General features: G+C 66.0%; 7 protein-coding genes across 13 annotated transcripts in view; 4 read left to right on the plus strand and 3 right to left on the minus strand.

Moving 5' to 3' along the window:
* Positions 1 to 695: 695 nt before the first annotated feature.
* Positions 696 to 3542, plus strand: IGFALS (insulin like growth factor binding protein acid labile subunit). The gene is made up of 2 exons (XM_068969093.1): positions 696 to 717; positions 1691 to 3542. The coding sequence occupies exons 1-2, from the start codon at positions 702 to 704 to the stop codon at positions 3508 to 3510; spliced, it is 1836 nt and encodes a 611-aa protein (XP_068825194.1). The 5' UTR covers positions 696 to 701; the 3' UTR covers positions 3511 to 3542.
* An 807-nt stretch (positions 3543 to 4349) lies between these two features.
* NUBP2 (NUBP iron-sulfur cluster assembly factor 2, cytosolic) lies at positions 4350 to 9814 on the minus strand. Of its 2 annotated transcripts, none has more exons than XM_068968351.1 (7): positions 9767 to 9814; positions 6654 to 6772; positions 6351 to 6549; positions 5580 to 5734; positions 5350 to 5460; positions 5171 to 5240; positions 4350 to 4867 (listed from the first exon to the last, which is right to left on the minus strand). In XM_068968351.1, the coding sequence occupies exons 1-7, from the start codon at positions 9780 to 9782 to the stop codon at positions 4722 to 4724; spliced, it is 816 nt and encodes a 271-aa protein (XP_068824452.1). In that variant the 5' UTR covers positions 9783 to 9814; the 3' UTR covers positions 4350 to 4721. The 2 variants fall into 2 exon arrangements, with proteins under 2 accessions (XP_068824452.1, XP_068824451.1); XM_068968350.1 differs by lacking the exon at positions 9767 to 9814 and adding an exon at positions 8841 to 8960.
* A 415-nt stretch (positions 9815 to 10229) lies between these two features.
* On the plus strand, positions 10230 to 15814 carry SPSB3 (splA/ryanodine receptor domain and SOCS box containing 3). 3 transcript variants are annotated; one of them, XM_068967934.1, is made up of 7 exons: positions 10230 to 10295; positions 11496 to 11633; positions 14164 to 14338; positions 14411 to 14598; positions 14681 to 14783; positions 14855 to 14980; positions 15073 to 15814. In XM_068967934.1, exons 2-7 carry the CDS (start codon positions 11508 to 11510, stop codon positions 15390 to 15392), a joined length of 1038 nt encoding a protein of 345 aa, XP_068824035.1. In that variant the 5' UTR covers positions 10230 to 10295; positions 11496 to 11507; the 3' UTR covers positions 15393 to 15814. The 3 variants fall into 3 exon arrangements, with proteins under 3 accessions (XP_068824035.1, XP_068824033.1, XP_068824034.1); XM_068967932.1 differs by having other exon boundaries at positions 14411 to 14980; XM_068967933.1 differs by lacking the exon at positions 10230 to 10295 and adding an exon at positions 10531 to 10814 and having other exon boundaries at positions 14411 to 14980.
* On the minus strand, positions 13156 to 19232 carry EME2 (essential meiotic structure-specific endonuclease subunit 2). The gene is made up of 8 exons (XM_068968424.1): positions 18878 to 19232; positions 18564 to 18700; positions 18114 to 18206; positions 17417 to 17508; positions 17158 to 17251; positions 16915 to 17030; positions 16576 to 16765; positions 13156 to 16495 (listed from the first exon to the last, which is right to left on the minus strand). Exons 1-8 carry the CDS (start codon positions 19230 to 19232, stop codon positions 16325 to 16327), a joined length of 1248 nt encoding a protein of 415 aa, XP_068824525.1. The 3' UTR covers positions 13156 to 16324.
* Positions 19194 to 20431, plus strand: MRPS34 (mitochondrial ribosomal protein S34). Of its 2 annotated transcripts, none has more exons than XM_068968984.1 (3): positions 19194 to 19551; positions 19700 to 19742; positions 19805 to 20431. In XM_068968984.1, exons 1-3 carry the CDS (start codon positions 19231 to 19233, stop codon positions 20122 to 20124), a joined length of 684 nt encoding a protein of 227 aa, XP_068825085.1. In that variant the 5' UTR covers positions 19194 to 19230; the 3' UTR covers positions 20125 to 20431. The 2 variants fall into 2 exon arrangements, with proteins under 2 accessions (XP_068825085.1, XP_068825086.1); XM_068968985.1 differs by having other exon boundaries at positions 19832 to 20431.
* A 328-nt stretch (positions 20432 to 20759) lies between these two features.
* Positions 20760 to 21929, plus strand: NME3 (NME/NM23 nucleoside diphosphate kinase 3). The gene is made up of 5 exons (XM_068968127.1): positions 20760 to 20806; positions 20921 to 21051; positions 21164 to 21265; positions 21334 to 21446; positions 21542 to 21929. The coding sequence occupies exons 1-5, from the start codon at positions 20761 to 20763 to the stop codon at positions 21657 to 21659; spliced, it is 510 nt and encodes a 169-aa protein (XP_068824228.1). The 5' UTR covers position 20760; the 3' UTR covers positions 21660 to 21929.
* A 230-nt stretch (positions 21930 to 22159) lies between these two features.
* MAPK8IP3 (mitogen-activated protein kinase 8 interacting protein 3) overlaps positions 22160 to 27617 on the minus strand; it is a 43836-nt gene continuing 38378 nt past the window's right edge. For all 3 annotated transcript variants that reach the window (XM_068967137.1, XM_068967135.1, XM_068967136.1), the window contains 15 exons: positions 27478 to 27573; positions 27207 to 27365; positions 26575 to 26740; positions 26175 to 26357; positions 25885 to 26074; positions 25670 to 25786; positions 25517 to 25597; positions 25360 to 25427; positions 25100 to 25248; positions 24604 to 24775; positions 24416 to 24529; positions 24207 to 24245; positions 23846 to 24025; positions 23585 to 23734; positions 22160 to 23491 (listed from right to left, as the gene is read on the minus strand). In XM_068967137.1, coding sequence (XP_068823238.1) covers positions 23370 to 23491; positions 23585 to 23734; positions 23846 to 24025; positions 24207 to 24245; positions 24416 to 24529; positions 24604 to 24775; positions 25100 to 25248; positions 25360 to 25427; positions 25517 to 25597; positions 25670 to 25786; positions 25885 to 26074; positions 26175 to 26357; positions 26575 to 26740; positions 27207 to 27365; positions 27478 to 27573 — 1986 coding nt within the window. In that variant the 3' untranslated portion in view covers positions 22160 to 23369. The remainder of the gene's footprint in view (positions 23492 to 23584; positions 23735 to 23845; positions 24026 to 24206; positions 24246 to 24415; positions 24530 to 24603; positions 24776 to 25099; positions 25249 to 25359; positions 25428 to 25516; positions 25598 to 25669; positions 25787 to 25884; positions 26075 to 26174; positions 26358 to 26574; positions 26741 to 27206; positions 27366 to 27477; positions 27574 to 27617) is intronic.

Below are 27617 nucleotides of genomic sequence, written 5' to 3' on the forward strand. Positions count from 1 at the left end.
GGCCAGGCCACCCCCACTCTCCTCTCTGGAGAACAGGGCCGTGAAAGCAAATAGAGCAGCCAGGACCTGGCCAAGCATTCCTAGAAGAGGCTGGGGGTGGGGCACGGCCAGACAGCAGCTGACCCTGAGGTCACGGGAGAAGAGGAGGCTGGGCCGGGCCCTGGGAGCTGACCAAGGACCCCACCCAGGTGGGGAGGAACGGGCGGGGCGTGGTCAGCATTCGGGGGACTGGCAGGCCCAGCTTAACTCCCACACGGCCATCAGCTGGGCAGGAAGCCCCCAGGAGCCCCCGAAGGGCCCCCACCCCCAAGCAGGGGGAGGCTGAACACTAGCCCCTCGCAGGCTGCTCCAAGGGAGACCCCCGCCCAGCACTGCCTGCAGCCCCAGCTCCGCGGCCAGCCCTGCAGGGGGATGGGGGGCAGGGGAGCCGGGACAATGGGGATGGGCCCTCGGGCCTCAGAGCCGCACCGGCCCCCTCGCCCCTGAGGGCATGGTAGGCAGACGCCGCCCCCAGCCCGTCCCTTGTGCCACCTGCCCCACACTCCGCTCTGAGCCGCCGCTGGCGCCCGGCAGGAGGGGGTTAACGGCGCTGGGGCCAGCAGCTGGGCTGGCCGGCGACACGGGTGCTGCCCTGCGGAGGGGAAATCCAGAGGGCAGGACCAGCGGCCCAGCAGACGCCCCGCTCCCGCTCAGCACGAGGGATGGCCCCAAGCAGAGGTGAGGCTTCCTCGGCCCCGCCACTCGCGCAGGGGTGGCCAGCCCATGCCCACGGCCTACCATGGTAGGGGCTGCCCCCGGGAGGGCTTCGCTCTGGGAGCCCCCGGGGGAAGCCTGGCCGCTCCTCTGGGGGGAGTGCCCACCTCCTCTCCCACCCCGGGCCCTGGCGGGGGCGCAGGGGATGCAGGGCCTCGCACAACCCCAGCGCCCCACCCAGGCCCCCCCACTCCTTGGAAGCCAGGCCACTGCCACCCCGTCCCCTTGCGGAGCCTCGCCCACCCCAGCTGCTGTGCCCACCCTGAGACCCGGAGCACTCAGGGCAGGGAGAGGCCCGCTGCGGGGGACAAGCCCAGTGCCCAGTGGAACTTCTGGGGGGCCTTGAGGGGAAGCCTGGCATCCTTTGTCCAGTGATAGAACCAGTCTCCAGTGGTCAATGGCCTGGGGCCCCATCTGCCCTCGAGGCTGGCACCCTCCTCCTCTCCCCACGCTGGTGCTGGGCTAAGTCCCTGGTACGTGCCACACACATAGCAGGGAGGGGAGCGCCCCCGATTGGGTGGTCTGACTGGGGCAGTGGGCATCCAGCTGTGTCCAGGCCCTCAGGGCAGCAAGCGCTTGCCCACCCAGGCCTGCTCCAGAAGGTTCTGTCGCTCACACCTTCCTCCAGGCCTGCCTGGCAGCCTAGGCTGGCTTGAGTGTCCACCTTGGAGATGAGACTGAAACACGGCCTAGTGGCCAGGTCCCTGGTCCCCAGTTCCCTCTGGTCCTGCACAGTGGAAAGGGCAGCTGGTCTTGACCTGGAGGACGTCCCAGTCCTGCCCGTTGACGTGGGGCCCACGTCTCTCGCCCACACCTTCCGCTCTGGTCAGCGGGGCCTTCTCTTAACGGGTGCATGTCGTGGTCCTGGGGTGCAGCTGGCCTGGAAGGTCCCATGTCTTGCTCCGACCTGAGTCCCCGTCCTGGGCCCCTCCCCAAGCCCCTCTCCCCGCAGGAGGCCCGGCCCTGGTGGTGCTGCTGGTCTCCTGGGCAGCGCTGGGTCCCCACGGCCTGGAGGGAGTGGAACCCACGGCGCCAGCAGACCCTGAGGGCCTGCAGTGCCCAGTCGTCTGCTCCTGTGGCCACGACGACTACACGGACGAGCTCAGCGTCTTCTGCAGCTCCCGGAACCTCACGCGGCTGCCAGGGGGCCTCCCGCCCGGCACCAGGGCACTCTGGCTGGACGGGAACAACTTCTCCTCCATCCCTGCGGCCGCCTTCCGGAACCTCTCGGGCCTGGGCTTCCTCAACCTGCAGGGCAGTGGGCTGGCTAGCCTGGAGCCGCAGGCGCTGCTGGGCCTGCGCAGCCTGTGCCACCTGCACCTGGAGCGCAACCGGCTGCGCGCGCTGGCGGCCCACACCTTCCTGCACACGCCCGGCCTGGCCTCGCTCGGCCTCAGCAACAACCTGCTCAGCCGCCTGGATGAGGGCCTCTTCCAGGGCCTGGCGCACCTCTGGGACCTCAACCTGGGCTGGAACAGCCTGGCTGTGCTGCCCGACACCGCGTTCCAGGGCCTGGCTGGCCTGCGGGAGCTGGTGCTGGCGGGTAACAAGCTGGTCTACCTGCAGCCTGCGCTCTTCTGTGGCCTGGGCGAGCTGCGAGAGCTGGACCTGAGCCGGAATGCCCTGCGCAGCGTCAAGGCCAATGTCTTTGTCAAGCTGCCCAAGCTCCAGAAACTCTACCTGGACCACAACCTCGTGGCCGCCGTGGCCCCGAATGCCTTCCTGGGCATGAAGGCGCTGCGCTGGCTGGACCTGTCGCACAACCGCGTGGGCGGCCTCCTGGAGGACAGCTTCCCGGGGCTGCTGGGCCTGCACGTCCTGCGCCTCTCGCACAACGCGCTCGCCGGCCTGCGGCCCCACACCTTCAAGGACCTGCACTTCCTGGAAGAGCTGCAGCTTGGCCACAACCGCCTGCGGCAGCTGCCTGAGGAAGCCTTTGCAGGCCTGGGCCAGCTGGAGGTGCTGGCGCTCAACAACAACCAGCTGCAGGAGCTCAGGCCCGGCGGCTTCCTGGGCCTGCTCAACCTGGCCGTGCTCAACCTCTCCAGCAACTGTCTGCGCGACCTCCCAGAGCGGGCCTTCCAGGGCCTGGCCAAGCTGCACAGCCTGCACCTGGAGGGCGGCTGCCTGGCCCGCCTGGGCCCGCTCGCCTTCGCGGGCCTCTCGGGGCTGCGCCGGCTCTTCCTCAAGGGCAACAGCATCACAGACATGGATGAGCGCAGCCTGGGGGGCCTGGTCGAGCTGCTTGAGCTGGACCTGACCGCTAACCAGCTCACGCACCTGCCCGGCCGGCTCTTCCAGGACCTCGGCAGCCTGGAGTACCTCCTCCTCGCCCGCAACCGGCTGTCGGCGCTGCCGGCGGACGCCCTGGGGCCCCTGCAACGCACCTTCTGGCTGGACATCTCGCACAACCGCCTGGAGGTGCTGCCCACGGCCGTGCTCGCGCCGCTCAGCCGCCTGCGCTTCCTCAGCCTCCGAAACAACTCGCTGAGGACCTTTGCGCCACAGCCCCCGGGCCTGGAGCGCCTGTGGCTCGAGGGCAACCCCTGGGACTGCGGTTGCGCGCTGGGTGCCCTGCGGACCTTCGCCCTGCAGCAGCCAGCCTCCGTGCCCCGCTTCGTGCAGGCCCTGGCAGAGGGCGATGATGACCGCCAGCCGCCCTTGCTGGCCTACAACAACATCACCTGCGCCAGCCCGCCCAGCCTGGCGGGCCTCGACTTGCGTGACGTTGACGAGGCCCACTTTGCCCACTGCTGACCCAAGGCTGCCCCGGCGTCTTGACGGGCCCTCGCGACTCCGGGGGGACAGAGTTCAGGACCTGCAGGCCCCAGCCTGCTCCGAGGGCCTGTTCATTAGGGTCGGGGACATGGCCTCCCCAGCTGTCATCAATTAAAGCAACCAAATAAACGGGGCCGTGTGTGCGGGCAGGGTGCAGCTCAGTGTGGGTGGGGTGCTAGCCAGGGCCCCTTTGGCTGCCGCAACCCCGCGGCCCCGTGGCCTGCCCTGCGCCCAGCCTCCCTTTTCATCCAAGAGTCCCCCCCCGGGAGCGGTGGGCCCTCACTCGGGCTCCGGGAGCCTCATGCATCAGCCCCTCACCAGCGTCCTCAGAGGCAGCTTGGTCCTGGGAAGCAGGGCCGGAGGGGGTGCGACCATCCCTCTCTGAGTCTGTGTGCTCCCAGCTGCACCCCTGGCCGAACACCCAGGCTCTTCCGCGGGAGAGTGGCACACGGGCCGCCATTCCACCGCCCAGGATGCATCCCAGCCTCCCCGGGACCCACGCAGGGAAGAGGCCTGGGGCTCCGCTCCACACTTGCCTCTCCTGCCCGTCAGCCTGGCCCCCGGCCTGGGGCGGGCCCTCAGCTGTCTCTGGGCCAAGCCTGGCCACTCACACACCCCAAGTCACCCGACACTCCACTTGAGACTCACCTGAGTCTCCAGGGGCCTGTCGACAGCAGGACTCCTGGCCAGTTCTGGGACTCGGGGGTGGACATGGCGACACCAGGCCGGGGAGGCGGGACCAGGGCGGAATGCTCTAGAAAGGTGAGACATGTAAACATGGCTGTGCAATGCATTTATTTCAGCTCCTCTGAGTTATAAGTTTGACCCCTTACTGGGTGTCACCTCCTTCACTGGGATTCTGGGCCAGCGGGCCAGGCAAGCTTCCAGACACACCAGCTCTGTGGTGCATGAACAACGTAGAGACTTGGCTGTGGGGAGCAGCTGTCTCTCTGGGCCACAGGGGTACAGACCTGCGCCAGCAGGCAGGGCAGGCCATGGCGCGGGGAGCCCACGCCATCCCTGGGTGACCGGGTGGAGCCACTCACTGTTGGCGGCTCAACCGAGAGGCTGCCGAAGCTCCGCAAACGTCCAGGGCGGGCCCCGTGGGGAGAGCGGTACACAGGGCCTGGCCGGGCCCCTGCTCCAGACCTCCAGCCCCACAGCGCACAGGAGCGCTCAGCCCACCTCGGTCAGGAGAGCCCCGCGGGCGTCTGGCTGAGAATCTTCTGGGCGATGGAAGAGAGCGCGGGGAAGGCGGGGCTGTCGGGAAAGTCCTGGATGAAGTCCCGGCCGTCCTCCAGGCTCCGCGTGAGCTCGGGGTCCAGGGGCACCGAGCCTGGGCAGGGGCGGAGAGTGGGCGGTGAGGGCCAGGCTGGGAGGCCCTGTCCACCCCCTCAGCCCAGGAGCCCGCGGGCAGCACTGCCGATGCCCCACAGGACCAGTTCCTGGGCTCAACCTCCCCAGGACAGCCAGCAGCCGCCCAGCAGGCCCCGCCGCCTCCCAGGTGCTCCTGCAGAAGAAAGCACAGGATGCCTGTGGATGGCAGCTCTCACCGGGGTGAGGGGGTCAGCAGGGTGGGAGGAAGCCCCCCTCTCCCGGGGGAGGGAGCAGGGCCCTGCGGCAGCCCCAGCCCACTCACCCAGGAAGGGGACTCCGGCGTGTCTCGCCAGCTCCTCGCCGCCTCCCCTGGAGAAGATGTTGGTGCACTCCTGGGACACAGAGACACGGGGTCCACCTCCATCCTCTCTGCCAACAGTGGGCCGGGCCTTGGGGGGGGGTGGTGCTGGCCGCCCATGCCCAAGACCACCCAGGACTCACCGAGCAGTGGGGGCAGACAAAGCCGCTCATGTTCTCCACGAGCCCGATCACCCGCAGCCCCACCTTCCTGCAGAAGGTCAGCTCCCGTCTCACGTCCCCCACGGACACCGCCTGGAGACCAGGAAAGGGGCAGGGGCAGCAGATGGGTACCCCCAAAACAGCCAAGATGGGCGAGGAGGGCACGGCAGAGCGCCTGCCCCGGGGCGAGGGCGCCTGTGCGGGAACAGTACCTGGGGCGTGGTGACCACGAGGGCCCCCAGGGGGCTGTAGGGGCGCAGGGCGTCCACCACGGCCATGTGCTCATCAGAGGTGCCCGGGGGCGTGTCCACAACCAGGTAGTCCAGCTGCCCCCAGGCCACATCAGACACAAACTGCTTTATCAGTGCTGTGGAGACCCAGGGAGGCTCAGGATTGGGGGTAGCAGGTGGGTGGGCAGGGTCTCACCGGGCCCACACCCACTCCCGGCCCCAGGGCAGGGCGACCTTTGGGCCCGCGGCCCATTCGGAGAGCTGTGTGTGCCACTGTGCGCCAGAAGCAGGGAGAGACTCTTCCCCAGCACGCCCCCAGGACTTCTGCTCGGGCCCTAGCTTCAATGGCCGGAGCGGGGACCCTCCAGGGACACATGTCTGTGCCTCAGAGAGACGGCCTGTGGGGAACGCGGGCATGGCCTGGGAGCACCCCCCGCCTTGGGCCTGCTTCCACACCTGGCAGCCCCGCGCTGGCCCTTAGAGGGAGCCGAAACCCGTTTGCTGGGGCAGAGGCACCAGAGCCCATCTGGGCACCCCACAGGGCGCCTTCCTGCCTGGGGGAGGACCAGGCAGCTGCAGGGCTCACGGCTGAGGCTCACACTCTCACTCCCCAGGCCAACTGTCTGCGTACTTGCAGGCTCGACGGGTTGGGGTTGGGGGGAGTGTCTTGGAAGTGAAGACCTGCACCAGTCTTTCCCCCAGCACCCGAGGTGGCGGGGCGGGTGGGGAGCCGGCAGCCTGGCGTGGCATTACCATTCTTCTTGGGGCCTCTCCACACCACAGCCTCGTCCGGCTGCTCCAGCAGGAAGCCCACAGACATGAGGGAGATGCTCTGCTCCCGGTCCACAAAGACGGGCACCCAGCCACTGTCGCCCTGGTGTACCGCCCTGCCCTGCACCCGGAGCATGTGGGGGACGCTGGGGCCGCACAGGTCCACGTCCAGGATCCCCACCTGCAAGGGGGCGTCCACGCGGCTCGTGAGGGCCTCTGGCCAGGTGCCGCCCTGTGTGCCCACCCAGGAGAGCGGGGGCTCGCAAGGAGACAGGAGGCGCTCACCTTCTTGCCCGCGTGGCGCAGGGCCAGTGCCAGCTCCGTGGAGATGGTGCTCTTCCCGACGCCCCCCTTTCCTGAGAGGACAAGGATGATGTGCCGGACGCCGGCCAGGTTTCCAGGCTCTGGTCGGAAAAACAGGGGAGGAAGGCCGGGTGTCTCCGTACCTTCCTTCCACTGCCCACTTCCCGTGCTCACCAGGCACTTCCTACGCCCAGGTCCTGAGAGGGCCATCCTGAGACCTGCCCCATCATCTGACATACGCCAACACGGCCACGCAAGAGGGAATCCAGCAGACCCCAGACCCAAACCACTGCTTTCTCAGGAACGGTCCCCCCCGCTCGGCCTGGAGCAGGGCTGCTGCGGCCAGAACTGCTGCAAACGCTCCACTCTGCAGTGTGCACACTTGAGTGCACGCACACCTGGCGTGCACAAGGCCAGTTCCAGCCAAAGCCTCCAGCTGGCACCAAGGGATGAGGGTGGAGACCAACGTGCTGCCGGCCCCTGTGCCAGCACCTACAGGTCTGACCGCAGGCGGGCAGCACCCTCCTCTGGGGGCAGAAGCGGCACTCCTGGCAGCCCCAGCCTCCTGCTCAGGAGGCACCCACACCGTGTGAGGGCGGAGAAGTCAGGTCACTCGGATGGCGCACGGCTGTGCCTTAAGAAACCCTGGGCACCCCCCGGGCACCATAGCGCCAGTGCCAGACCCCAGGCAGGCTCTGCCCCAGCTCCTGTTTCTCCCAGTGAGCCTGAAATGTCACCCTGAACACATTCACGACTCCCACCCCTGCTACCCCACAGAGGCGCCATCTGTGTACAAACAACCCTTAGCCCCTGCAAAGCACCCTGAGGACCTCACCATGGAGAGTCCCACCCGGCCTGCAGCAAGCTGCTCATTTCAGCAGCCTCCCTGCATCCCGGCTCCCCAGGAATGGCTCAGTGCGAGGTGAGTGAACACGATCTCCCTCCTGACCCATCTCTTATAGACAGGTTCAAAGGCTGCTGCCACCAAAGGGTCCCTAGAAGGAACTCAGGGTGCACCTGGCCTGGTTTCTCCACAGGCTGCGGTCCTCAGGCGGTACAGTGCCTGTCGTGGGTCTCCGTCTAGAGATCCTGTACGGTGACGAGGAAAGGGCACCATCCCCCAGCTGAAGATCACTGCCGACAAACAAAAGCCTCGGCCACCTGCCTCAGGCAACTTCCGTGATGACTTAAAAGGCTACTACTTAAACTGCTTTAATATCAGAAAGTAGTTGGGGAGGGGCTTCCCTGGTGGCTCAGTGGTGAAGAATCCTCCTGCCAATGCAGGAGACACGGGTTCGATCCCTGCTGTGGGAAGATCCCATGTGCCACAGAGCAGCTGAGCTCGTGGGCCACAACTACTGAGCCTGTGCTCTGGGGTCCGGGGAACACAACTCCCGAAGCCCACAAGCTCTAGAACCTGTGCTTCGCAACAAGAGAAGTCACTGCTCGCCACAACTAGGGAAAAGCCCACACATCAATGAAGACCCAGCACCACCTATAAATAAATAAAAGTATCTTTTAGAAACAGTAGTTGACAATCAATTTCACCTTTCTTTGGTGGGTGGAGGGGCACTTGGGCAGAAACTTAGGAAAGAACAAGGCAGATGCGGGTCCTGACACCTGCGTGCCCTCCACACCAGCACCGCATTGCCAACCTAAGAGTGACGCCTTGCTCTCCTCACTGGTGGGACTGGGGAGCTTCATCTGCCCGAGCCTCAAGCAGGATACTGCGGCTCCCATCAGGTAACTGGAAGGAGCAGCCAACTTCCCAGACCACAGTTCTCAGGAGCCAACCACAACTTTCCCTCATAAGTAAACTCAAAGGCTTACAAACGATGACAAATCAAATGCACACTACTACACGGGAGAGGCTGCCCTGGAAGGGGCAAAGGAAAGCAGAGTCTCCCCACAGAGGGAAGTGAGGGATCCCACGTGTGGATGAGCCTTCAGTCCAACCAAATCAAGATTATCTGTTACACTGGACAAGTACGGGAGTGTTTGTATGTAAAGAATCTCTCCAATAGGATAGAAGCAACTGACAACAGAAGCTGCCTCTGGGCACAGGGAGGTTTACTGCATAGCCCGTGAGGCTTCGCGAATTTCTGTGTGCATTTGCCCCTCCGTTAAAATAAGAAGTATTCATCATCAACCTGGAAACCATCCCCTCACCTTGTAGCAAGTGTGCCCGTATCATAACAAACTTCTTCTGATTTTTCTCTCCTGTTACATTTATAATCGGATGAATGAATCCAGCATTGTAAACGCTTTGTGCTCAAGATATCAGACCCAAAGTCTTTTAGAAAATAATGTGGCTAAGGTCCGTCTAGACAAGGCTATGGTTTTTCCAGTGGTCATGGATGGATGTGAGAGTTGGACTGTGAAGAAAACTGAGTGCCAAATAATTGATGCTTTTGAACTGTGGTGTTGGAGAAGACTCTTGAGAGTCCCTTGGACTGCAAGGAGATCCAATCAGTTCATCCTAAAGGAGATCAGTCCTGGGTGTTCATTGGAAGGACTGATGCTGAAGCTGAAACTCCAATACTTTGGCCACCTCATGCGAAGAGTTGACTCATTGGAAAAGACTCTGATGCTGGCAGGGATTGGGGGCAGAAGAAGGGGACGACAGAGGATGAGATGGCTGGATGGCATCACTGACTCGATGGACTTGAGTTTGAGTGAACTCCGGGAGTTGGTGATGGACAGGGAGGCCTGGCGTGCTATGAGTCATGGGGTCGCAAAGAGTCGGACATGACTGAGCTGAACTGAATTGAATCTGTGCGAATCCGGCTGTGCCCAAGGTATACATTGGGTCTCATGCAGATTTTATTTTAAAAAAAAAGGCTTAGAAAATCAGAATAAAACTTCTACAAAAAATAGAGAATGTGACGTTTCGGTTTCTCCTTAGAGCGCCTTATTCAAGGAGAACCTCCTTCTAAGCGCCGTAATGACACGTGCGCGCATCTCTGAGAACTTTATACCGCAAAATAAGACGGTGTGTTGAAACCCAGAGCCACGACTAGCAGCTGCGGGCCTGCCCCTTCCCTCTCGCCTCGGCGCCCGCCGACCCGCGACGTCCAGCGGCCACGCACACTCACCCGCAGCAGCTTCCATCCTGCCCTGCTCGCCCCGCGTCCTCCCCTCGCAGGCCGCCTCCCTCCAATCTGAGTGAAGCGCCTTCGGACCAATGGGCAACGCGAACCCGCCTCGGCTCCCCTTGATAGGTCCACTCGCGCTACCCTTAGCCAATCAGATTGCGCAAGGGGTGCACGCAGGTTCCGGAGCAGACGGAGTACAGGACGGGGACCCACTTCCGTGTAAACGCCCCAATACGGGACCGCTTCGTTTGCCCGCCCCACGCCCAATAGGCGTGCGGGACTTGTCGCCGACCGCTTCAGATATGGCCAATGAGGACGTCGATATAGGATTGATAGGTCCAGCAGCCTCTCAGAAAGAGGCATGTGCAGCGGGGCCCGCCCCTCTTTCGAACGCCGAAGTCGAGTGCTCTGCGGGACCAATGCGGCGCGGGGGGCGGGCCGCGGGGCGGGGATTGTTTACGTCTTGCTCCGGAGCGGAAAGTAGGTCGCGGCTGGCCCGGCTGAACGCGGCGGCGCGGAGCGGCTGCAGGTGAGCGGCGGGCCTCGGCCGCTCCTCCCCGAGTATTCCGGGCTCTGCTGCCCCGCCTGGATCGGGACCGCACCGCACCCGTTGGCCTCGCGGAGCTGCGGCCGGCGCGGCCGGCGCGCCTTTGTTCTGGCGGCGGCGGCGGGGCCAGAAGAGGCGGGCGAGGCTCTGCGCCGCAGGCCGGGCGGGGCGGCGGGTGGGAGGAACCCCGCGACCTCGCCGACCCTTAGACAGTGCGATGCCCGACGGAGAAGCGACCCCTGCTGCAGCGGGGTCGTCTCGGGGCCGTGCATCCCGCGTGCACGACCTGGCGCCTTCTGTTGCCGTGGCGGTGGCGGGCGGGGCTTAGGCCGGGCCCGCCGTGGCCGACTCCAGTAGCGAACTCGGGTCTGCAGACGGGCTCCCATCCCTCAAAAGCTGTGCCTGCGCGCGTCCCCTGCCGTCCCTCGGGATCGTGGCGGGGGACAGTCCCGGCTCTCCTGGGGAATTTCAGTACAAGATCCCAGAGATCGACTTGTAACTGTAAGTCGGGCTTGGAAGTTGAGAGCCAAAGAGGGGAGGGGAAAGCGTTCTGGGCAAAGGGCTGGAAAGAACCAGCAGCCGGAACAGGGCCGGAACTTGATGGGCTTGGTAGGATTTTGCATTTTATCCGGAGAACAATGGCAAGCCCTGAGAAGTTTATAACTCGCTAATTAAAACATTTTTAAGATTTGTGTTTCGAAAAAGCTGGGTTGTAGTGAATGAAGTGGGCGGAGCCGGAGCGGAGGAGTCCTGCCGGGGTTGGGGAGGCGCGGTGGCAGCAGATGGTTCAGGACACCGTTGGAGGTGGTATGGGGCGTGGAGGGCCGTGGTGGGAGGAGGTGTTGGGATGACTGCTGTGTGTCTGGCATGAGGAACTGGGAGGATGGAGGTGCCATTTGTCAAACTGGACACTGGAGGAAGGGCAGGCAGGGCTTGAGATGCCCGAGGAATGGGTAGGCAGGACACTTGAGTTCCTGAGGCCAAGCTCAGAGAGGGCCCTTTGAGAGTCATGGATGTCTGGATGGTGTTCCATGCTCTCTACCTGAGTGTCATCAAGGTGCTTGGATCCTGGAGCGAGGTACAAGCTTGTGAAGAGTTCCAGACCTGGGTGGGCCAGCACAGGCTGTGGGACCTACTGGTGTGCTGCGTCTTTCTCTGCTCCGACCCTGTGGTTTCTTCCAGCTCCTGTCCACCATGGCCAGGCGCCCGCGGAGCAGCAGAGCATGGCATTTTGTCTTGAGCGCAGCCCGCCGAGATGCGGATGCCCGGGCTGTCGCTCTGGCAGGGACTGCCAACTGGGGCTACGACTCTGATGGGCAGGTAGGTTCCAGTGGGTGAGGTTGGCATGGCTGGACAAAAGTGAGGAGGAGACCCGCAGAGCAGGCACTGTCTGAACTGAGATGGGAAGGGAAAGATGGCCCTGGGGGCAGAGGACGAGGTCATCTCGGCTGCATGTGCTGTTTCTGCTCTCCCAAGCACTTCACGCCAGTTAAGGACACATGTGGCCTTGTGTGGTAGGACCCCAAGGCAGATATGTTTCTCTGTAGTGGGTGTCCGTGGGTACTTTGGTCAGTTCACTTACAAAAACGTTTCCATTCTATCTACTCAGCCCATTACAAGGGTGGTTATTGTTATCTCCAAGTGCAGCTTTTTGGACATTTCCTCTGCCTGTTGAAGTCTGTGTTCTATATTTGTGTATATGCACCTGAAAAAAAGAACTTTGATTCTTAAAGACGACCAGTATTCCTGTCCCTTACTGTGCTCAGGATCCTGAGCTCTGCAAGGCCCAGGAACACAGAGGCCGTGAGGAGGGGGGCTAAGCTGTCTATCTGCAGGGTAGGTTCCTGAGGTCCCTCAGGGACCTGGGGCTTTGCAGCAGGAACCTTGTGGCACTGACCCTGCGGGGGGCTGTATGCACTCTGTGTCTGCAGTGGGGAGCCTCACAGTCAGGTTCCTGAACCTCTCATGGCAAGAGCTGGGCTTCGGCTCTGCCCTGAGTCACCGCCGCTGTTCTTGGGGATCTCTGACTTGGCTCTGGTCTGTTACCCTCACCCAGCCTTGGTGCCCTGGCTCAGCCAGGTGTCTTTGGGGGGACAGATGTCTCTCCCCCCACCTTCAGTATGAGGGCAGCTGAGAACCTGGAACCACCAGGCTTTGGGGGGGAATTGGAGCTGGTGGTATCCTGGGCCCCCTTCCTGGGCCTCCCTTAGCTCCCTGCCCAGGCCAGCAAGAGGCCCTGGCCTGCATTCCTGTCCCGCCTCCAGCTCCCACTGACCACGTGGCCCGGGCAGTCTTTCCTGCCTGCGCCTGCCTTGCTGGCTCATTGCTGTGGGATGTGGGAAGCGTCCAGGGGCTGGAGGCACGGTGTCTGACACGCACTTGCAGCTCATCCTGTTGTCCAGCAGCCCTGAAGGCTGCACGCACACATCGCTGCCCCTGCTGCTCTGAACTCTCTGTGCAGCTTGTGGAGAGGCCGGTTCTGCTCTCCGTGCAGGGGGTTACGTGCTGGATGCCAAGCGTGGGAACTCCAGGGCCAGCGGTAATCAGGTCTGCACCCTGGCTTGGGGAGGGGTGTCTCCTCCCGCAGCAGGGAGCCTGCCTGTTCCCCAAGAGCCAGGTGCTGGGGGCCCTCAGCCTTTCCGTGGGTGCCCGTCTGACGGGCTCGACCTCCTCGCTCACTGCCCAGCCTCTGCGTTGCTTCCCTCCTGTGTGGTGCTCGGGGCTGAGTATGATCAAGCAGGGACTCCATCCTGGGGGGAGGAGGCAGGTGCGCAGGGAGCCGATAGGAAGAGGACACAAAGCCCAGGCCTGGCAGAGCCTCTTTGAACCGGTATTCAAGAGAGATCCAGGGGCGAACAGACCCCACCCCGACCCCAAGGGGACAGGGTGGGCAGGACAGGGGGCCGGGTGGGGGCACTGACGCTGTCTGAGGAGGGTAAGTCTCTTGACTTTGCTCTCAGGGGAGCAGAATCTCAGGTCTGAATAGGTCCACTGGACTGCTGTGCAGAAGGCATTTTGGCCCAGAGGGGCACCCAGAGGCCAGGAGAGTGAGGGCAGAGGCCTGAGCCTGACCAGGGGGCCAGGCCAAGCTGGGAGAGTTCAGCACAGGCACGTGGAAGCAGTCTGTGCCCTGGGCCCTCGCTGGCTGGCTGGGGTCTGGAGCCCAGGTGGGTGTTTGGAGGCACCCTAGCTGGCTTTCAGGAGGGTCTGGTCAGCTGGTCTCCGGAACCTGACCAGTTCAGCCTTGGCGTCTGGTGCTGGGCTGACATCGGGCCCCTAAGGCTTGGAGTCTGTCCTGTGAGGACTGAGCCCCCGTGCAGAGGGCCTGTGACCGCAGGGCTCCCTCAGCAGGGCCCTGTGATGGGGGTTGAGCTGCCCTGGGCACAGACGGGGAGCCGCAGTCTGGGCCAGGTGTGCAGGCCCTGCCACGGCAATCGGGCCCCAGGAGCCCAGCTGCTGCTCCAGGGAGACCAAGCTGCCTTCATTACGTCAGTGATGGGCTTTGCCACGGGCTCCCCTGTGTATCCGTGACCTAGGAGCTCTTGACCTTGAGGGATGGCTGAGTGTGTAGCCCCGCCGGGGGCTGATAACCCACTGGGCCTCCAGGGCTCTCAACTCCATTCCCAGGAAGCTTCCTCATGGTCAGCCTTTGAGGAGGCCAGAAGAGGTGTCCGTGGTGGCAGCGGCTGGCTGTGTCCCAGGGCCGGGGTGGTCCTCTGGAGGCCAAGCCCCAGGTCTCTCCCTCGGGACGTCCGGCTGTTGAGCCATGGGCCTGCAGCGGGGCAGGTGGGTGGAGGGTGGCTGGGCCAGTGCCGGCAGGTTGGGCGGCGACATCTACTATGTCCTTCAGCATAGTGACTCAGACTCCGACCCTGAGTGCGCGTCCCTGCCGTCGTCCATCCCCAGCGCCGTGCCCGTGACTGGGGAGTCCTTCTGCGACTGTGAGAGCCAGAGTGAGGCCTTCTGCGGCAGCCTGCACGCCGCCCACCGGGGCCGGGACTGCCGCTGTGGCGAGGAGGATGAGTGTGAGTGCCGGGCCGCGGCGGGCGGGGCCTCGGGGTGGGCCAGGGCTCAGCCGGGACCTCTCGCTCTCGCAGATTTCGACTGGGTCTGGGATGACCTGAACAAGTCCTCGGCCACCCTGCTGAGCTGTGACAACCGGAAGGTCAGCTTCCACATGGAGTACAGCTGTGGCACGGCCGCCATCCGGGGCACCAAGGAGCTGGGGGAGGGCCAGCACTTCTGGGAGATCAAGATGACGTCGCCCGTCTACGGCACGGACATGGTGAGTGGCTGGTGGGGCCGGGAGGTGGGGGTGCTGCCAGGCGCCTCGGTCCCCTGCCCCCTCTGCCCGCCCCCATTCCCAGATGGTGGGCATCGGGACGTCGGACGTGGACCTGGACAAGTACCACCACACATTCTGCAGCCTGCTCGGCCGGGACGAGGACAGCTGGGGCCTCTCCTACACAGGTGCGTAGGGCCCGGGCGGGCGGGGCTGGGGCCCCCAGGCTGTGGGGCTCACCCGACCCTGCTGCCCCCAGGCCTTCTCCACCACAAGGGTGACAAGACGAGCTTCTCCTCGAGGTTCGGCCAGGGCTCCATCATCGGTGTGCACCTGGACACCTGGCATGGGACGCTGACCTTTTTCAAGAACAGGAAGTGCATAGGTGAGGCCGAGACCTACTGTGGCCCTAGGGAGCAGGGTCAGAGCCCCTGGGGGGGCTGAGTGCCCTGAGGCTGTTCCTCCCCCCCGCCCCAGGCGTGGCGGCCACGCAGCTGCAGAACAAGAGGTTCTACCCGATGGTGTGCTCCACGGCGGCTAAGAGCAGCATGAAGGTGATCCGCTCGTGCGCCAGCGTCACCTCCCTGCAGTACCTGTGCTGCTACCGCCTGCGCCAGCTGCTGCCCGGCTCGGGGGACACGCTCGAGGGCCTGCCCCTGCCGCCCGGCCTCAAGCAGGTGCTGCACCACAAGCTGGGCTGGGTCCTGAGCATGAGCCGCCAGCCCCCCGAGCCCTCGCCCGCGGCCAGCGGCCCAGAGCCCCGGCGCTGCCAGCGGAAGCGCTGCCGAAGGACCTAGCCTGCTCCCTGATCGAGACCCCCGGGGCTGGGACGTCGTGGTCCCCGCCCCTGCCTGTGGACTGCCCCAGGGCCGCCGAGGGGAGGACCGAGCTGAGGTTTGTCCTGCTGCCCCTCTGCTGCCTGAGGCTGGGACGGGCCTCACCACAGGGGCTCCCGGCCGTTAGCCCTGTGACCCCAAGACCCAGCCTGTCTGCTCCGGTGCTGGGCATGAGAACAGCTGCCGCCCCAGCGCATCTGGGTGCAGGTCTGGGGGGCTGGCAGGGAAGGGGCTGGGGGCCTATGGGCTGCTGCCTGCGAGGAGGGCGCAACTTGAGAGGTGGGCTCTCCCTGGCACCACCGGCCTCATGTTTTTCTTAACTTGCTTTGCATGTTGTCAGCTCTGTTCCTCCTGTCTGGGGCTGAAAGTGACCATAATAAACTCGAAGTCTGATGTCCACCTGCCTATAGAATGAAGTGGGTCAAAGTGAGGCCTGGGGCTCACAGGTGTCTGCGCTTGTCTCCTCTTGGGGCCTCACGGTACCCTGGGGAGAGGTAGCCTGGTTCTCTCCTCCCTCTAAACCTTGTCTTAAAAATGAAGGTACTTCCCCCCCAACCTCCCGGTGATGGGAGTTTCCCCTGTGGGATCCGAGGCCCCTGCAGCCCTTCCTGCTGGTGCCAGCTGTCTACCAGCCCCTCGGCCAGCGTGCATGCCCAGGGCTCGTGAGCTGCACCCCCAGCCATCTCTAGACCTTCCGCAGGCGGGAGAATTTTCTTCTCCCAGTTACGCAAGATTTCTCTCTGCCGCCCCCTCATCCCCCAGCTTGGGGTCAGACCTGACTAAGCCCCGGGTTCGGGGCGCACCACCCCCCGTGGTTTCCCACAGGTCCCCTGGGAGGCTGTGTTCTCTCCTGCCTGCAGGCGGGGGAGGCCCTGTGCAACCCACGGGCCTGCTCAGGAGCCCAGGTCCAGCAGGAGGTCAGGGTCAGTGGTGGTCAGGAAGAGGCAGATGCGGCGGGAGAGGTCGGGCCCCACCCTGCGGGGTGGCGTTCGCTTGCCCGTCTTCACCGGGAGGTCAGCCAGCAGGGCCAGGCGCTCCTGCTCCGTGCCACAGGCCATGTACGCCTAGGGAGGGCGCAGGGGTGACCAGCAGGCCTTGGGAGCCGGCCCCCGTGCCTAGGGTCTGGGTGAGGGCGGGCACCCACCTGCTGCAGCAGGCGGGGGGATGGGAAGGCGCTGACAACGGCATCGGCCACGGCTGGGCTGACGCGGTTTAACTGCCTGACCTGCCGCCTCCAGGCCCCCCGCAGCCCCATGCCGTCTCTGGCCACTCGCTCGCCTGCCGTCCAGCGCCCAGAGGTGCAGAAGGGGAAGGCCCCAGACTCCCGGGCCTGCCTGGGGAAGGGGTGCAGGGAGGTGCTAGAGGCTCCTCGCCTCTGCTGAGCACCCCGTCCCCCGCTCAAGAGAGCCTGGGACTGCTCGGCCCTTGGACACCGCTGCCCCCACCCCCCCCAGCAGCTCCCAGAAGGGAGAGGGTCACGCACTTGAAGGGGCGCTGGGCAAGGGCTTTGGTGAAGGCGCACACGTGTTGGCTCAGCTCCTGCCAGGAGGCCACCAGCAGCACGTCCACGTTCGCCCAGAGCTGCAGGTGCACCAGGGCCTAGGTGGGAGTGACCGCGGTGTGGGGCACAGGGCTCCCCAACACATGCCCCCACAGGCCACACGAGCCCCCATGCGCCCTGGACAGCAGCCAAGGGCCAGGCCCCAGGCCCACCCGACTGCCTCACCTCCTCCACCTCAGGCCAGCCGACCGCCGCCTCGGTGCAAGTGACCGCTGGATGCTCTGGCTGCTGCGTCTCCAGGCTGGTGGGCTGCTGAGACCTGGGCAAGATGGACCGTCCCTCTGGCCCCCCCGACTCTCCTCCCTCCCCACAAGCTGCCCAAGGGAGGGGGTCAGCTGTGACGCCAGCCCCCAGAGCCACCCCGCCTTCCCCCAAACCCTCCCATCCTGGTGAGGCGGGCCAAGGGTGTCAGGGTGACTAGTACCACAGGTAAGTGTCCAGCCCGATGACAGCTAGGTGGAGACAGGCAGGGCTCTCAGGTGTGACCCAGGGCACAGAACAGGTCGGGCCACATACCTGCAAGCCAAGGAGGCTCACCTGTTCCTCAGGGCTGTGGCAGGCGGGGTCCACTGGCCAGCGCCCGCTTGCAGGAAGCAGAGGAGCCAGCCCAAGAAGGAGCCCTCGGTGCTGGGAGGGGCGTGGTGGACTCCTCCGCCCGGCCTGCTCTTCAGAAAACCAGCCCTGTGCTTCCCACAGGAAGGTCTACAAAAGTCCCCAGGCACATCCCAGGCACCTAGAAGACTTGGGCTGAAGCCCCCTCCCCATTCCTGGCCCACCTCTGCCTGGCACAGAACAGGTGCTTGATGAACTGTGAACCCTGAGATCCAGGGTCTGGCAGAGGGTCCGACCTAAACACACTCTGTGCAAACTTCAGCTGAGAGAGCAAGCCCTATTTCTCCCCTGGCTGGGTTGTGGGGTGTCACAAGGCCGACTGCACAGCCAGCCTGCGGCCCTGGTCCCCAGGCCCCCACCCCTAACTTCTGACTCAGGGCTCAAGAGTACCTGCCTTATCGTGGCTTCTACAGCCCAGCGGTTTCCCCCACTTCAGCCCTGATGCCCAAGGCAAAGCTCCCAGCCCTGCCATCTGCTGACAAGGCTCTTTGCCCGCTCCCCCGCCGCACCTGGGTCAGCTGGACAACGCCCCGCATAAACTCTTCAGGCTCCAGCAGCCGCAGCACGTGGGGCTCATCCTCAGCCCATACCTCAGGGGGCACCTGGGGAACATGCGGGGCGCTGCTGCCCACCCCGGGCCACAGTCCGTGCCCCCAGGAGTGCCGGGGCTCACGCAGGGTCTCCCAGGACTGCTCTCCACCAGCCCAGCGTCCCGACTTCTACTAACACCGACCCAGAGTGCCAGGCGGCTACGCCTGCGGCCACAGCCTTGGACGGGCGGGAGGGCCGGTCCCTCAGCGCGGCCCTTCCTTCAGGCTCTAGGTCCCAGCCTTGTACAGCCTTCTCCGCGACCCCCATTCCAAGTTCACTGCTCTGAGAAACGTGCCTCTCAGAGCAGCTCTGCCACGTGAAACACCCAATCCCGGGCTGCACTCGGCCCCCACCCCCGGGACACTCACACCGCGCGGACAAGGGTCTGGGCTCGCTCGGCTCCAGCGGAGGCTCCGCGCCGGGCGCTGCGGCTCCGCGCGGGGCTCACAGCCCAGGGCGTGCAGGGCCTCCATCAGGGTGTCGGCACCGGCGTCTTCCAGGACGGCTGGGACGGGGCGCAGGGGGGCCGGCGGTCATTGCTCCCTCCCCCGCGCGGGCACCAGACACCCACCGCCCGGACAGCGCGCTGCCAGCACTGACCGCCGGCTGGCTCCCAGGGCGCAGGGAGGAGTCTGGCCAAGCGGGCCCAAGGCCGGGCTCCCACCTGGGCGGCTCTCCGTACCTGGGTCCACGAGCACCGCCAGGCGACGCACCGCCTGCCCGGGCCGCAGCCGCCGCAGCGCCTCGGCCGCCGGCCTGCGCTCTCCAACCGGGTCCCGGGCCCTCGCGGGGCTCTCCGCGCCAGCCGGGCCCTCGGCGTCCGAATCCGAGATCTCCCACGTCGGGGGCCGCCGCTGCCCCGGGCCTCGGCGGACGCCCCCGGCCCTCCCGAGCCCAGCCCTCGCCATGGCCCGCCCGGCCCCTTCTCCGCTTCCGGCCGCGCCCGGACTCATTTGCGGGGGACACCCGCCGCTTCCGGCGCCAGGCGCGGCGGCGGCGGGGTCTTCCGGCCGGACCGAGGAGGTCTCCCTGGCCATGGTGCGCAGAAAGGTGCGGCCGCGGCTGATTGCCGAGCTGGCCCGCCGTGTGCGGGCCCTGCGCGAGCAGCGGGAGCGGCCGCGCGACTCGGTGCGCTACGCCCTGGACTACGAGACGCTGATACGGCCGCACTCGGGCCGCAAGCTGCCCATGCGAGCATGGGTCGACGTGCACCGCGAGAGTCGGCTCCTGCAGCTGCTCGGCCGCCTTCCGTTCTTCGGCCTGGGCCGTCTGGTCACGCGCAAGTCCTGGCTGTGGCAGCACGACGAGCCGTGCTACTGGCGCCTCACGCGCGTCCGGCCGGACTACACGGCGCAGGTGCGCGCATCCGGAGCTCCGCGCCGCTCCCGGCCCCGCGGGGCTCCCGCGCCTCCCCTGCGCGCCACTGAGTGGGAGGAGGTCTCCGGTTGCCCGACCCCTGGGCGAGCGCTTTCCGAGCTGACCTCCTCCCCTACTTGCTTTACAGAACCTGGACCACGGGAAGGCCTGGGGCATCCTGACCTTCAAAGGTAAGGTGTCGGAGACTCGGTGGGGAGGCTGCCCGCAACAGGTTGTTCCGGCAACGTCTGAGCGAGGGCCCTCGGTCTCCTCTCCCCAGGAAAGACGGAGAGTGAGGCCCGGGAGATCGAGCAGGTCATGTACCACGACTGGCGGCTGGTGCCCAAACACGAGGAGGAGGCCTTCACTTCTTTCACGCCGGCGCCGGAGGAGACGCCGTGCCCCGTCCCCTACCCGCCGCTCCTCCGGGCCATGATTCTAGCAGAGCGACAGAAAAACGGAGACCCCAGCACGGAGGAGCCCATGCTCAGCCTGGAGAGGATACGCACTGATCCCTGGGACTATCCTGAGAATCTGGAGGCGAAGAAAAAGACCAAGGGCACCGCAGTCTAAAGTGCGGGAGCGGGCAGGCTGCCCCAGGGGTGCAAGACAGTGGGCACCCCTTTGGGTCACACCTGAATCAGCCCCCCTGGTATCTTGGATCTGACCTCCCCGCCGACTTGTCGAGGATCTACGTTTTCGTAGAAAGGGTGCGGTCTGCACCTTGTCTCCTCTGTCCCGGCTTCACCAACGCGCAGATCTGACTGCCAGAAGTGGCTCCTGGGGGCACGCTGGAAGCAGCAGGGCAGCAGGTGTGGAGCCCTGTGCTGGCCTGTCACTTCCACCTTGGCTCCCCTTCCCACGACCCGGGCAGAAACTGAACGCGAATAAAGGCACATGAAGTAGCCTGGGATGTGGCTTCTTTTGAGTTTGGGGTTGGGGGACCAAAGCGGGCTGGTGGCAGGGCTTCGGGGAGGAACAGGCTGTCACTGCTGCTTACGGCCGTTGATGCGGAGACCCGAGGGGACTGGGGCGGCCCGGGCGCGGCCGTAGAGGTCCCGGTGTGGTCCTGGACGACAGGCGCCGCCTCGCTAAGCCCACCGAGGCTGCGGCTCCCGGCGACAAGGCCGCTTTAAGCACAGGCTCCGCCCCGGTCCGCGCGCCGCCCCCGCCTCGGGCCCGCGCCGCCCGCGCCCCGCCGTCGCCATCATGATCTGCCTGGTGCTGACCATCTTCGCCAACCTCTTCCCGGCGGGTGAGCGGCGGGGGCCGGGCCACGCGGGTCAGGGAGGGGGTGCGGCCGGGCTGGGCGGGCCGGGGAGGGGGTGCAGCCGGGCCTGACGCGCCCCGACCCCGCCGGTCCCCGCAGCCTATACCGGCGTGCACGAGCGTACCTTCCTGGCCGTGAAGCCCGACGGCGTGCAGCGGCGGCTCGTGGGCGAGATCGTGCGGCGCTTCGAGAGGAAGGGCTTCAAGCTGGTGGCGCTGAAGCTGGTGCAGGTGAGCGCCGGGGTCCGCAGCCGTGGGGAGCGGGGCGGGGTCTACGGGCGTGGGGCGGGGCCCCGGGGGCCAGAATCCCCCGAGCACGCGGCCTGTCTCCCTACCTCCCCAGGCTTCGGAGGAGCTGCTGCGGGAACACTATGCCGAGCTGCGCGAGCGCCCCTTCTTCGGGCGCCTGGTCAAGTACATGGGCTCCGGGCCGGTGGTGGCCATGGTGAGTGTCGGCGGGCGGGCAGGTGGGCGGGACGCTGACCCGGCGCTGACCTCCGACCCTGTCGGCAGGTGTGGCAGGGTCTGGACGTTGTACGCGCTTCCCGGGCGCTCATCGGAGCCACGAATCCGCCCGACGCCGCGCCCGGCACCATTCGCGGCGATTTCTGCATCGAGGTCGGCAAGTAAGTCGGGTTCCGATTCTCCCAACTGGGCTGCGCGGGGCCCTGACCGAGCTCTGCCTGCTCCGGGCTGTGCTCATGCCGCCTCTCCCGCACAGGAATGTGATTCACGGCAGCGACTCCGTGGAGAGCGCCCGCCGCGAGATCGCACTCTGGTTTCGCACTGACGAGCTCCTGTGCTGGGAGGATAGCGCGGGGCACTGGCTGTACGAGTAGCCGGGCCTCTTGGGCAGGTGTGCCAGTCCGAAGAGGGCTGCGGCTGACCCCGCGCCCTCCAGGCCCCACCCCAGAGCTGTGGTAGACCCGCAGCAGCCTTCCCGAGCGCAGGTGGTTGCCCGCCTGCCGAGTTCTGGTTGCCTTCCTCCCCTGAATGGGGTTCTCAGGCGCCTCGGCCCAGCCCGCGCCCGTTTACAGCTCGCCTGCAAACGCACCAGGGCGCAGCTCTGGTACTTGGCTTGTCCCGGCATTTGTTTTTATAATAAACGGAAGAAAACTTTTGTGCTCCAGTTGGTTTGGGCACAGGGACACAGAAGTATGGTGTTAAGACATTTATTACATACAGAGCAGACACGTAGGGTCACTTGCAGGGCCAAAGCCTGAGGAGAATCGTCCCAGCCCCTTCCCCTGGCTGCACCCACCCGGCTCACCCCCAGGTCGCTTCAGGCCCCCTGAGGACAGAGAGGGACTTGACGGACATCACAGTGGAGAGTGGCAGGGCATGGGGGAAGCCTGCAGCGGTACCGGCTGGGCTCAGGGGCAGTTGCCCAGGGTCTGTGCTTCTCTGTGGGAGGGGGTGGGCAGCAGGGCCTGGGGCGACCCTGCCCAGCGCCTGGAGGAACAGGAGTGAGGCCTGGGCAGGGGGGTAGCAGTCCAGGGCGATGCCCCTCAGAGCAGCAGGCACGGACGCCTAGCAGCTCCTCTCCTTGGCCTCTGCTCATGAGCCTGTCATCAGGGCCCTCATGGGAGCAGGCTGTGCCACCGGCCCCAGGCACTTAGTAGCGTGTCTTAGGAGCAGGCTCCTTGGAGACTGCACCGGAGGCAGGCCCTGGAGCACTCCTTCCTATCACCCTGAGGCTGAGCCTACATCCAAGGACTGACCCCAGGAGAGGCCAGGGCCCCCCTGTTCTTCCTGAGGCCTGGGCCTGCCCTGGCAGCCTGAGAAATCCCACCCTAGGGGCCTTCTCCTACAAGGTGGGTCTTTGCCCAGGTTGAGCCAGTGGGGAGGGAAAGATGGGTCAGTGAGGGCCTAGCACACGGGATGATCACAGGGCTCGAGCGGGATGAGGGTGTCTGTCTGTCTTCTTGAGCAGCTGCCCCAGAAGCTTGGTTACGTGCTTTCATGCCAGTTCCCAGGGTGGCAGGGGTTGGGGTGGGGGAGAGCCCAGGGAAGGTGAGCAGCTGGGCCAGCTCCCTGAGGGTTGGAGCCCCGCTCTTGTGGACAGCAGTCAAAGGCAAGTGGACCAAGGGTGGGAAGACTCAGCAGGGTTGAGTCCCTGCTTGCCCCCCGGGGGGACCCTGGGAGAGAGTGATGGGAGTGGGGGACTCAGGGTGGAGCCGGGGCCACCTGTAGGGGTGTGCCCCGGCCTGACCCCCCCGGGGTTCTGCCTCGCTCTGGCCCTGCAGTGCCCTGGGCCTGGAGGACTTAGGGCCAGGTGCCGGCCAGGAGCTGCTGGGGGGCCAGTGTTCCAAGAGGCTCTGCAGCCTCCCTGGTCAGAACGCCACCCGCTCCCTGCCCCACCCCCAGCCAGACCCGCTGCTCTGCCAGCTCGCAGGGGGAGGCCCTGGGCCTCAGGTGAAAGCTGCAGGTTGAGAGGTCAGAAGTGGGATGGACGGGTGCCTGGCCGCCCCGGGGTGGCGGTGCGCAGGTGGGCGGGGCGTATGTACAGGTGCGGGTGGCGTCGGGCGGGCAGGGTGGAGGGGCGCAGCTCACTCGGGGGTGTAGGACACCTGCCACACGATGATGTGGCTGCGCTCGGCCTTGGACAGCACCGGCTTCACCTGGCTGACGTCCCCCATGCCCTCCTCCGGCTCGTCGTCCTCGCCGTCGCCTGAGGAGAGCATGGCTGCTTGAAGGGGCCGCCCACCCGTGAAGGGGCCTCCGGCCCAGGACACCCCGGCCCCGCCCCGTGTTGCGCCCTCACCAATGCGGAAGTCGATGTAGCCCTCCCCGCCGCTCAGCACCAGCACGTTCTTCAGCTTCTGGGCCTCGGCATCTGCGGCAGGAGCGGCGGGCCCGGGGCCCTCGGAGGGGCTGTCAAGCACGCTGCCATTCAGGGTGGCCAGCACATTCCCTGCCGATGGCACAGGGCCTTAGCGGGGCGGCGGGGACCCCCGGGGTCTCCTGCCAGAGCCTTGCTGCAGCCCTCGGGGTGGGGTGGGGTTGGGGGGTGCCAGGAGCTCACCTGGCACCGAGACGAAGAATTTGACTGCGTCCCGGTGGCCGTGGAAGCAGAGCTGCGCCTGCGCCATGGAGCAGTAGGGGATGAAGCTGCTGGCTGCCCGGTCGCTGCTGTCATCCCCGTACACATGGATGACGCCGCCGGGGCGGGCCCCCTCTCCCGACGTGGGGGACGTCTTGTTGGCTGAAGAGAGAGGGGCCGGGGGTGCTGAGCCTGCACACTGGGTGGGTGGGCCTTCCAGCAGGTGAGGGATGGGGTGGGGCCTGCCTGGGGCCCACAGCTGAGCCAAGGGCAAGGCCATCTCAGCCCCAGGGCGTCCAGGATGGGGGCCTCCTGAAAGCGAAGGTAGGCACTTTGGACTCACCTCGCAGCCCCAGGAGCTGGCCTCGGTGCAGGACCACGGCTGGGGAGGGTGAGGGCAGGGCAAGGAAGGGAGAGAGACAGGTGGTCACAGAGGAACTGGGCAGAGGGGGCTGCGCCCGGGCAGCCCGCATCCACCCATGTCCTGGCAGTGCGCCCGCCCGGGACCCTAACGTGCGCCCACCGTCTCCGCAGGCACCTGGGGGCACTCACTCTCAGTCAGGGGGATGGAGATGACGACTCCATTGCCGGTGCCCACCCAGAGGCGGTTGCCCGCAATGAGCAGGGCCGTGATGCGCACGAAGGAGAAGCCCAGCTTTCCCGTGCCTGTGGGAGCAGGGGGTGGTCAGCGGGGTGGCCTCGGGGGACCCCCACCCCACACGCTGGCCGGCCGCCCTCACCCAGCATCTTGCTGACGTAGGGCTCGATGTCCACGTCCTGCAGGTGCTGGTGGGTGTGGGCGTGGTAGAGCCGCAGTGTGGAGTCCAGGCGGATGGACACCCAGACCCCGTCGCCGATCCATGCCAGCTGCCGCACCTGGCTCTCCCGCCGTGGGTGGGCATCGAACGACTTCTGTGGGGTCAGGGCAGCCCGTCAACGGGGCGGGGTCCCTGAAGCTGCCACAGCTGAGGCAGCTCACAGCCGCCTTTCAGGGCCTCATTGCCCTCTCCTCCTGGGGGCCCTGGGACCTCCCCACAGCTGTGCCAAGGGAGGTGCCTGGGGCCTGTGCAGACTGCGACTGCTGGGTCAGAGGGAAGCAGCAGGTGGGCTCCAGGCAGATGGGCATTCACAGCCCGGCTGCCCTTTGCTGGCCCATGACCTCGGACAAACCAGTCGCCCCGAGGGCGTTTCCTGCGACCCCACGAAGCCCCACGTGGGGAGCCCTGCCGCACTCACCTCGATCTGCATGGTCTTGGGCTGGATGACGTGCACCTTGTTCTTGTAGCCACACCAGACGCGGTCGTGCACGACGGCCATGCAGCGGATGGAGTGGTGTGGGTGGCCCAGGTCCATCAGGTGGTAGTTGCTCAGGTCCCACTGGCCGTCTGCACAGAGCCCGCGAGCCCTGCTCAGGCCTGGCTGCGCTGCCTCTGCTCACGCGGGGGTCCCGCCCCGAGGGGATGTCAGGCCCCCCGCACCCTCAAGCCAGCTCTCACCTTCACCCCGGTGGAAGATGGCCAGGGTCCCATCGGCCAGAGCCACCAGCACGCGCCCCTTCACGTGCCTGTGACGGGAGGGCAGGTGGGCGGTGAGCTGGGCTCAGGCCACTGCCCGCAGCCCTCCCTGCCCACCCGCCCCGGCGGGGTCACGCACACCAGGCTCAGCACCGAGTCCTTCAGCTTGATGGAGTGCAGACACTTCTTCCAGCTGGCCACAGCTGAGTGCACATAGAGCCTGCAGGAGGAGGCCGGTGGGCGGGGGTGCCCGGGGCACCCTCCCCACCCTGACCCCCGTGGCCCCACCTACCAGCCGTTCTGGGCTCCCAGCCACATGGTGGGCGCGGCACTGGTGCTGCCTGCGGGGTCCCCGCTGGGCTCCGGCTCAGGCTGTACGCCGCTCACGTCAGCCTCTGGCCCGTTCTCACTGTGGGGAGGATGGTGGCTCCAGGGAGGTCCACGGAAGCCTGGCCCCACCCCTGCCAGTCCCCCCTACTCCCGCTGTCCCATCCTGAGAGAGCCTACCTGTCAGGCTGGGCGCTGGGGGGCGGGGTGGGGGCCGGGTCTGTAAAGACATGCTCCGTGAGGGGCCCAGGCCGCACAGCAGCTGCCTCTGCCTCGCTGGGCCCTGCATCTGGCACCTCTGTGGCCTCCGTGGCCTCCTCCGTGGATGGAGCCGGATTGACCTTCCCATTGGCGACAGCCGACACCTCCCCTGTGGAAGGGAGGGGTGAGAGGAGATGGCCACAGGCCTGGCCTGGGACTCACCCTGGCCCTCGTCTAGCACCAGGGTGTCCCTAGGGCCCAGGACTCACCCTGGCCCTTGTCCAGCACCGGGGTGTCTCCCCGGGAGGAGCAGTTGCTGCGTGGTACGTTGCAGCGCGTGGCACAGCCCACCAGCGTGATGCCCGCCAGCACCCCATCCGTGCCTGAGTCCTCGGGGTTCACGTCGCTGTCCAGGAAGATCTCCCCTGGAGGGTAGTCGCCATCGCTGGCAGCTGGAGGGAGTCATAGCCGTCACCCCGTTCTGAGGGGCCCCCGTGACACCCCCCAGCTCCAGTCCCAGTGTGGGTGTTGGGAGGGAAGGGGCTGCCTGTGACGCCACCCCATCTCCTTGTCCCGGGTGAGCACCACACTGGGGTCTCCGCCTCTGTCAGCGACAGGACGGGGCAGTGAGCTCTCCCCGGATGCCCGCCCTGGGGACCCAGCACCCACCAGGGATGCTGGAGATGCAGAGCACGTGGGCATTGCACACGGTGAACTGGTCCACGACGGTGCCCGGCTGGTTGGCGTCGATGACCACCACTTTGCTGGTGGTCAGCGTGCTGGTGAGGATCCACACGCGGCTGGAGGTGGCATCCGCCTCGGGGAGCTCCTTGGCCTGTTTCCAAGCACAGGGACAGGCTGGGGCACCCACTACTCTGGCAGCAATGGGGGCCAGTGAGGGGGCCCCACAGTCTCTCAGGATCTGGCCTTGCCCATGGCCTCAGGGCACCTGAACACCCTCCCCTGTGTCCAGGACAGCAAGAAGGCAGGACTGTACTCTGTGTCTAGGTCCAGGCACTCAGAGCCTCACCTCCCCAGAGGAAAGCTAAGTTCCCAGCATTAAGGCGCTGACTCCTACCTCAAGCCTGGAGGTGAAGTGAAGCCCCAGCATCCAGCCCCTAGCCTAGCTCCCCGGCAGGCAGAGACTCCAGCCCGGCTGCCCTAAATCTCCGCCCCTCCTCGCTGCCCCGCCCACCCTCAGCGGACCTCAGGTGAGCCGGGTCTCAGGCCACTGTCCCCAGCTATCCTCCAGACTGGGCGTGGCAGAGCCCTCTGGACGACAGGACGCCCGCTACCCTGACCTTCTTCTTCTCGGGGGATGCGTGGTTGCTCTTGGCCTCTCCTTCCACTTCCCGGTCGCAGGTCAGAGGGTCGCGGCCCGGCGTGGGCTTGATTCCATTTCCAGGGCCGTCTTCACTCAGCTTCCAGCCGCTCAAGTTGACGCCCGCGGCACACCACAGCTGGGGGAAGGCAGCCGTGAGGGCGGGGAGCCGCCCCCCACCCCCGGCTTCCCCGCCCTCGTGGACGTAGCTTCTGGGGGCCTCTGCCGCCCGGCGCGCTCCGGGGCCTCACCTTCATGGTCGGGTCCTCCTCCACCAGCGGGCGGCAGTACACAGGTACCGGCACATTCTTCACGCGGGTGTCCTCCTGGCCGCCGTTGGGACTCAGCTGCAGGGACAGGGCAGCGCGCGCTGTGGACGCCAGGCCGGGCT

The sequence above is a fragment of the Capricornis sumatraensis genome, chromosome 3, assembly GCF_032405125.1.
Source record: "Capricornis sumatraensis isolate serow.1 chromosome 3, serow.2, whole genome shotgun sequence".
Lineage (NCBI taxonomy): Eukaryota > Metazoa > Chordata > Mammalia > Artiodactyla > Bovidae > Capricornis > Capricornis sumatraensis.

Excerpts from the sequence above, each read along its gene's own strand:
- NME3 (XM_068968127.1), top strand. The coding sequence starts at position 20,761 with ATGATCTGCCTGGTGCTGACCATCTTCGCCAACCTCTTCCCGGCGG. Across the intron at positions 20,807-20,920 it reads CGCCAACCTCTTCCCGGCGG|CCTATACCGGCGTGCACGAG; the intron begins GTGAGCGGCGGG and ends CGGTCCCCGCAG. Across the intron at positions 21,447-21,541 it reads TTCTGCATCGAGGTCGGCAA|GAATGTGATTCACGGCAGCG; the intron begins GTAAGTCGGGTT and ends TCTCCCGCACAG.
- MRPS34 (XM_068968984.1), top strand. The coding sequence starts at position 19,231 with ATGGTGCGCAGAAAGGTGCGGCCGCGGCTGATTGCCGAGCTGGCCCGC. Across the intron at positions 19,552-19,699 it reads GGCCGGACTACACGGCGCAG|AACCTGGACCACGGGAAGGC; the intron begins GTGCGCGCATCC and ends CTTGCTTTACAG. Across the intron at positions 19,743-19,804 it reads GGGCATCCTGACCTTCAAAG|CGAGGGCCCTCGGTCTCCTC; the intron begins GTAAGGTGTCGG and ends GCAACGTCTGAG.
- NUBP2 (XM_068968350.1), bottom strand. The coding sequence starts at position 8,865 with ATGATACGGGCACACTTGCTACAAG. Across the intron at positions 6,773-8,840 it reads ACGGGCACACTTGCTACAAG|AGCCTGGAAACCTGGCCGGC; the intron begins GTGAGGGGATGG and ends TTTTCCGACCAG. Across the intron at positions 5,735-6,350 it reads GAGAGGCCCCAAGAAGAATG|CACTGATAAAGCAGTTTGTG; the intron begins GTAATGCCACGC and ends GGGTCTCCACAG.
- SPSB3 (XM_068967932.1), top strand. The coding sequence starts at position 11,508 with ATGGCCAGGCGCCCGCGGAGCAGCAGAGCATGGCATTTTGTCTTGAGC. Across the intron at positions 11,634-14,163 it reads GCTACGACTCTGATGGGCAG|CATAGTGACTCAGACTCCGA; the intron begins GTAGGTTCCAGT and ends TATGTCCTTCAG. Across the intron at positions 14,339-14,410 it reads CTGTGGCGAGGAGGATGAGT|ATTTCGACTGGGTCTGGGAT; the intron begins GTGAGTGCCGGG and ends TCGCTCTCGCAG.
- EME2 (XM_068968424.1), bottom strand. The coding sequence starts at position 19,232 with ATGGCCAGGGAGACCTCCTCGGTCCGGCCGGAAGACCCCGCCGCCGCC. Across the intron at positions 18,207-18,563 it reads CAGACCCTTGTCCGCGCGGT|GTGCCCCCTGAGGTATGGGC; the intron begins GTGAGTGTCCCG and ends CATGTTCCCCAG. Across the intron at positions 16,496-16,575 it reads CCCCCCGCCTGCTGCAGCAG|GCGTACATGGCCTGTGGCAC; the intron begins GTGGGTGCCCGC and ends CGCCCTCCCTAG.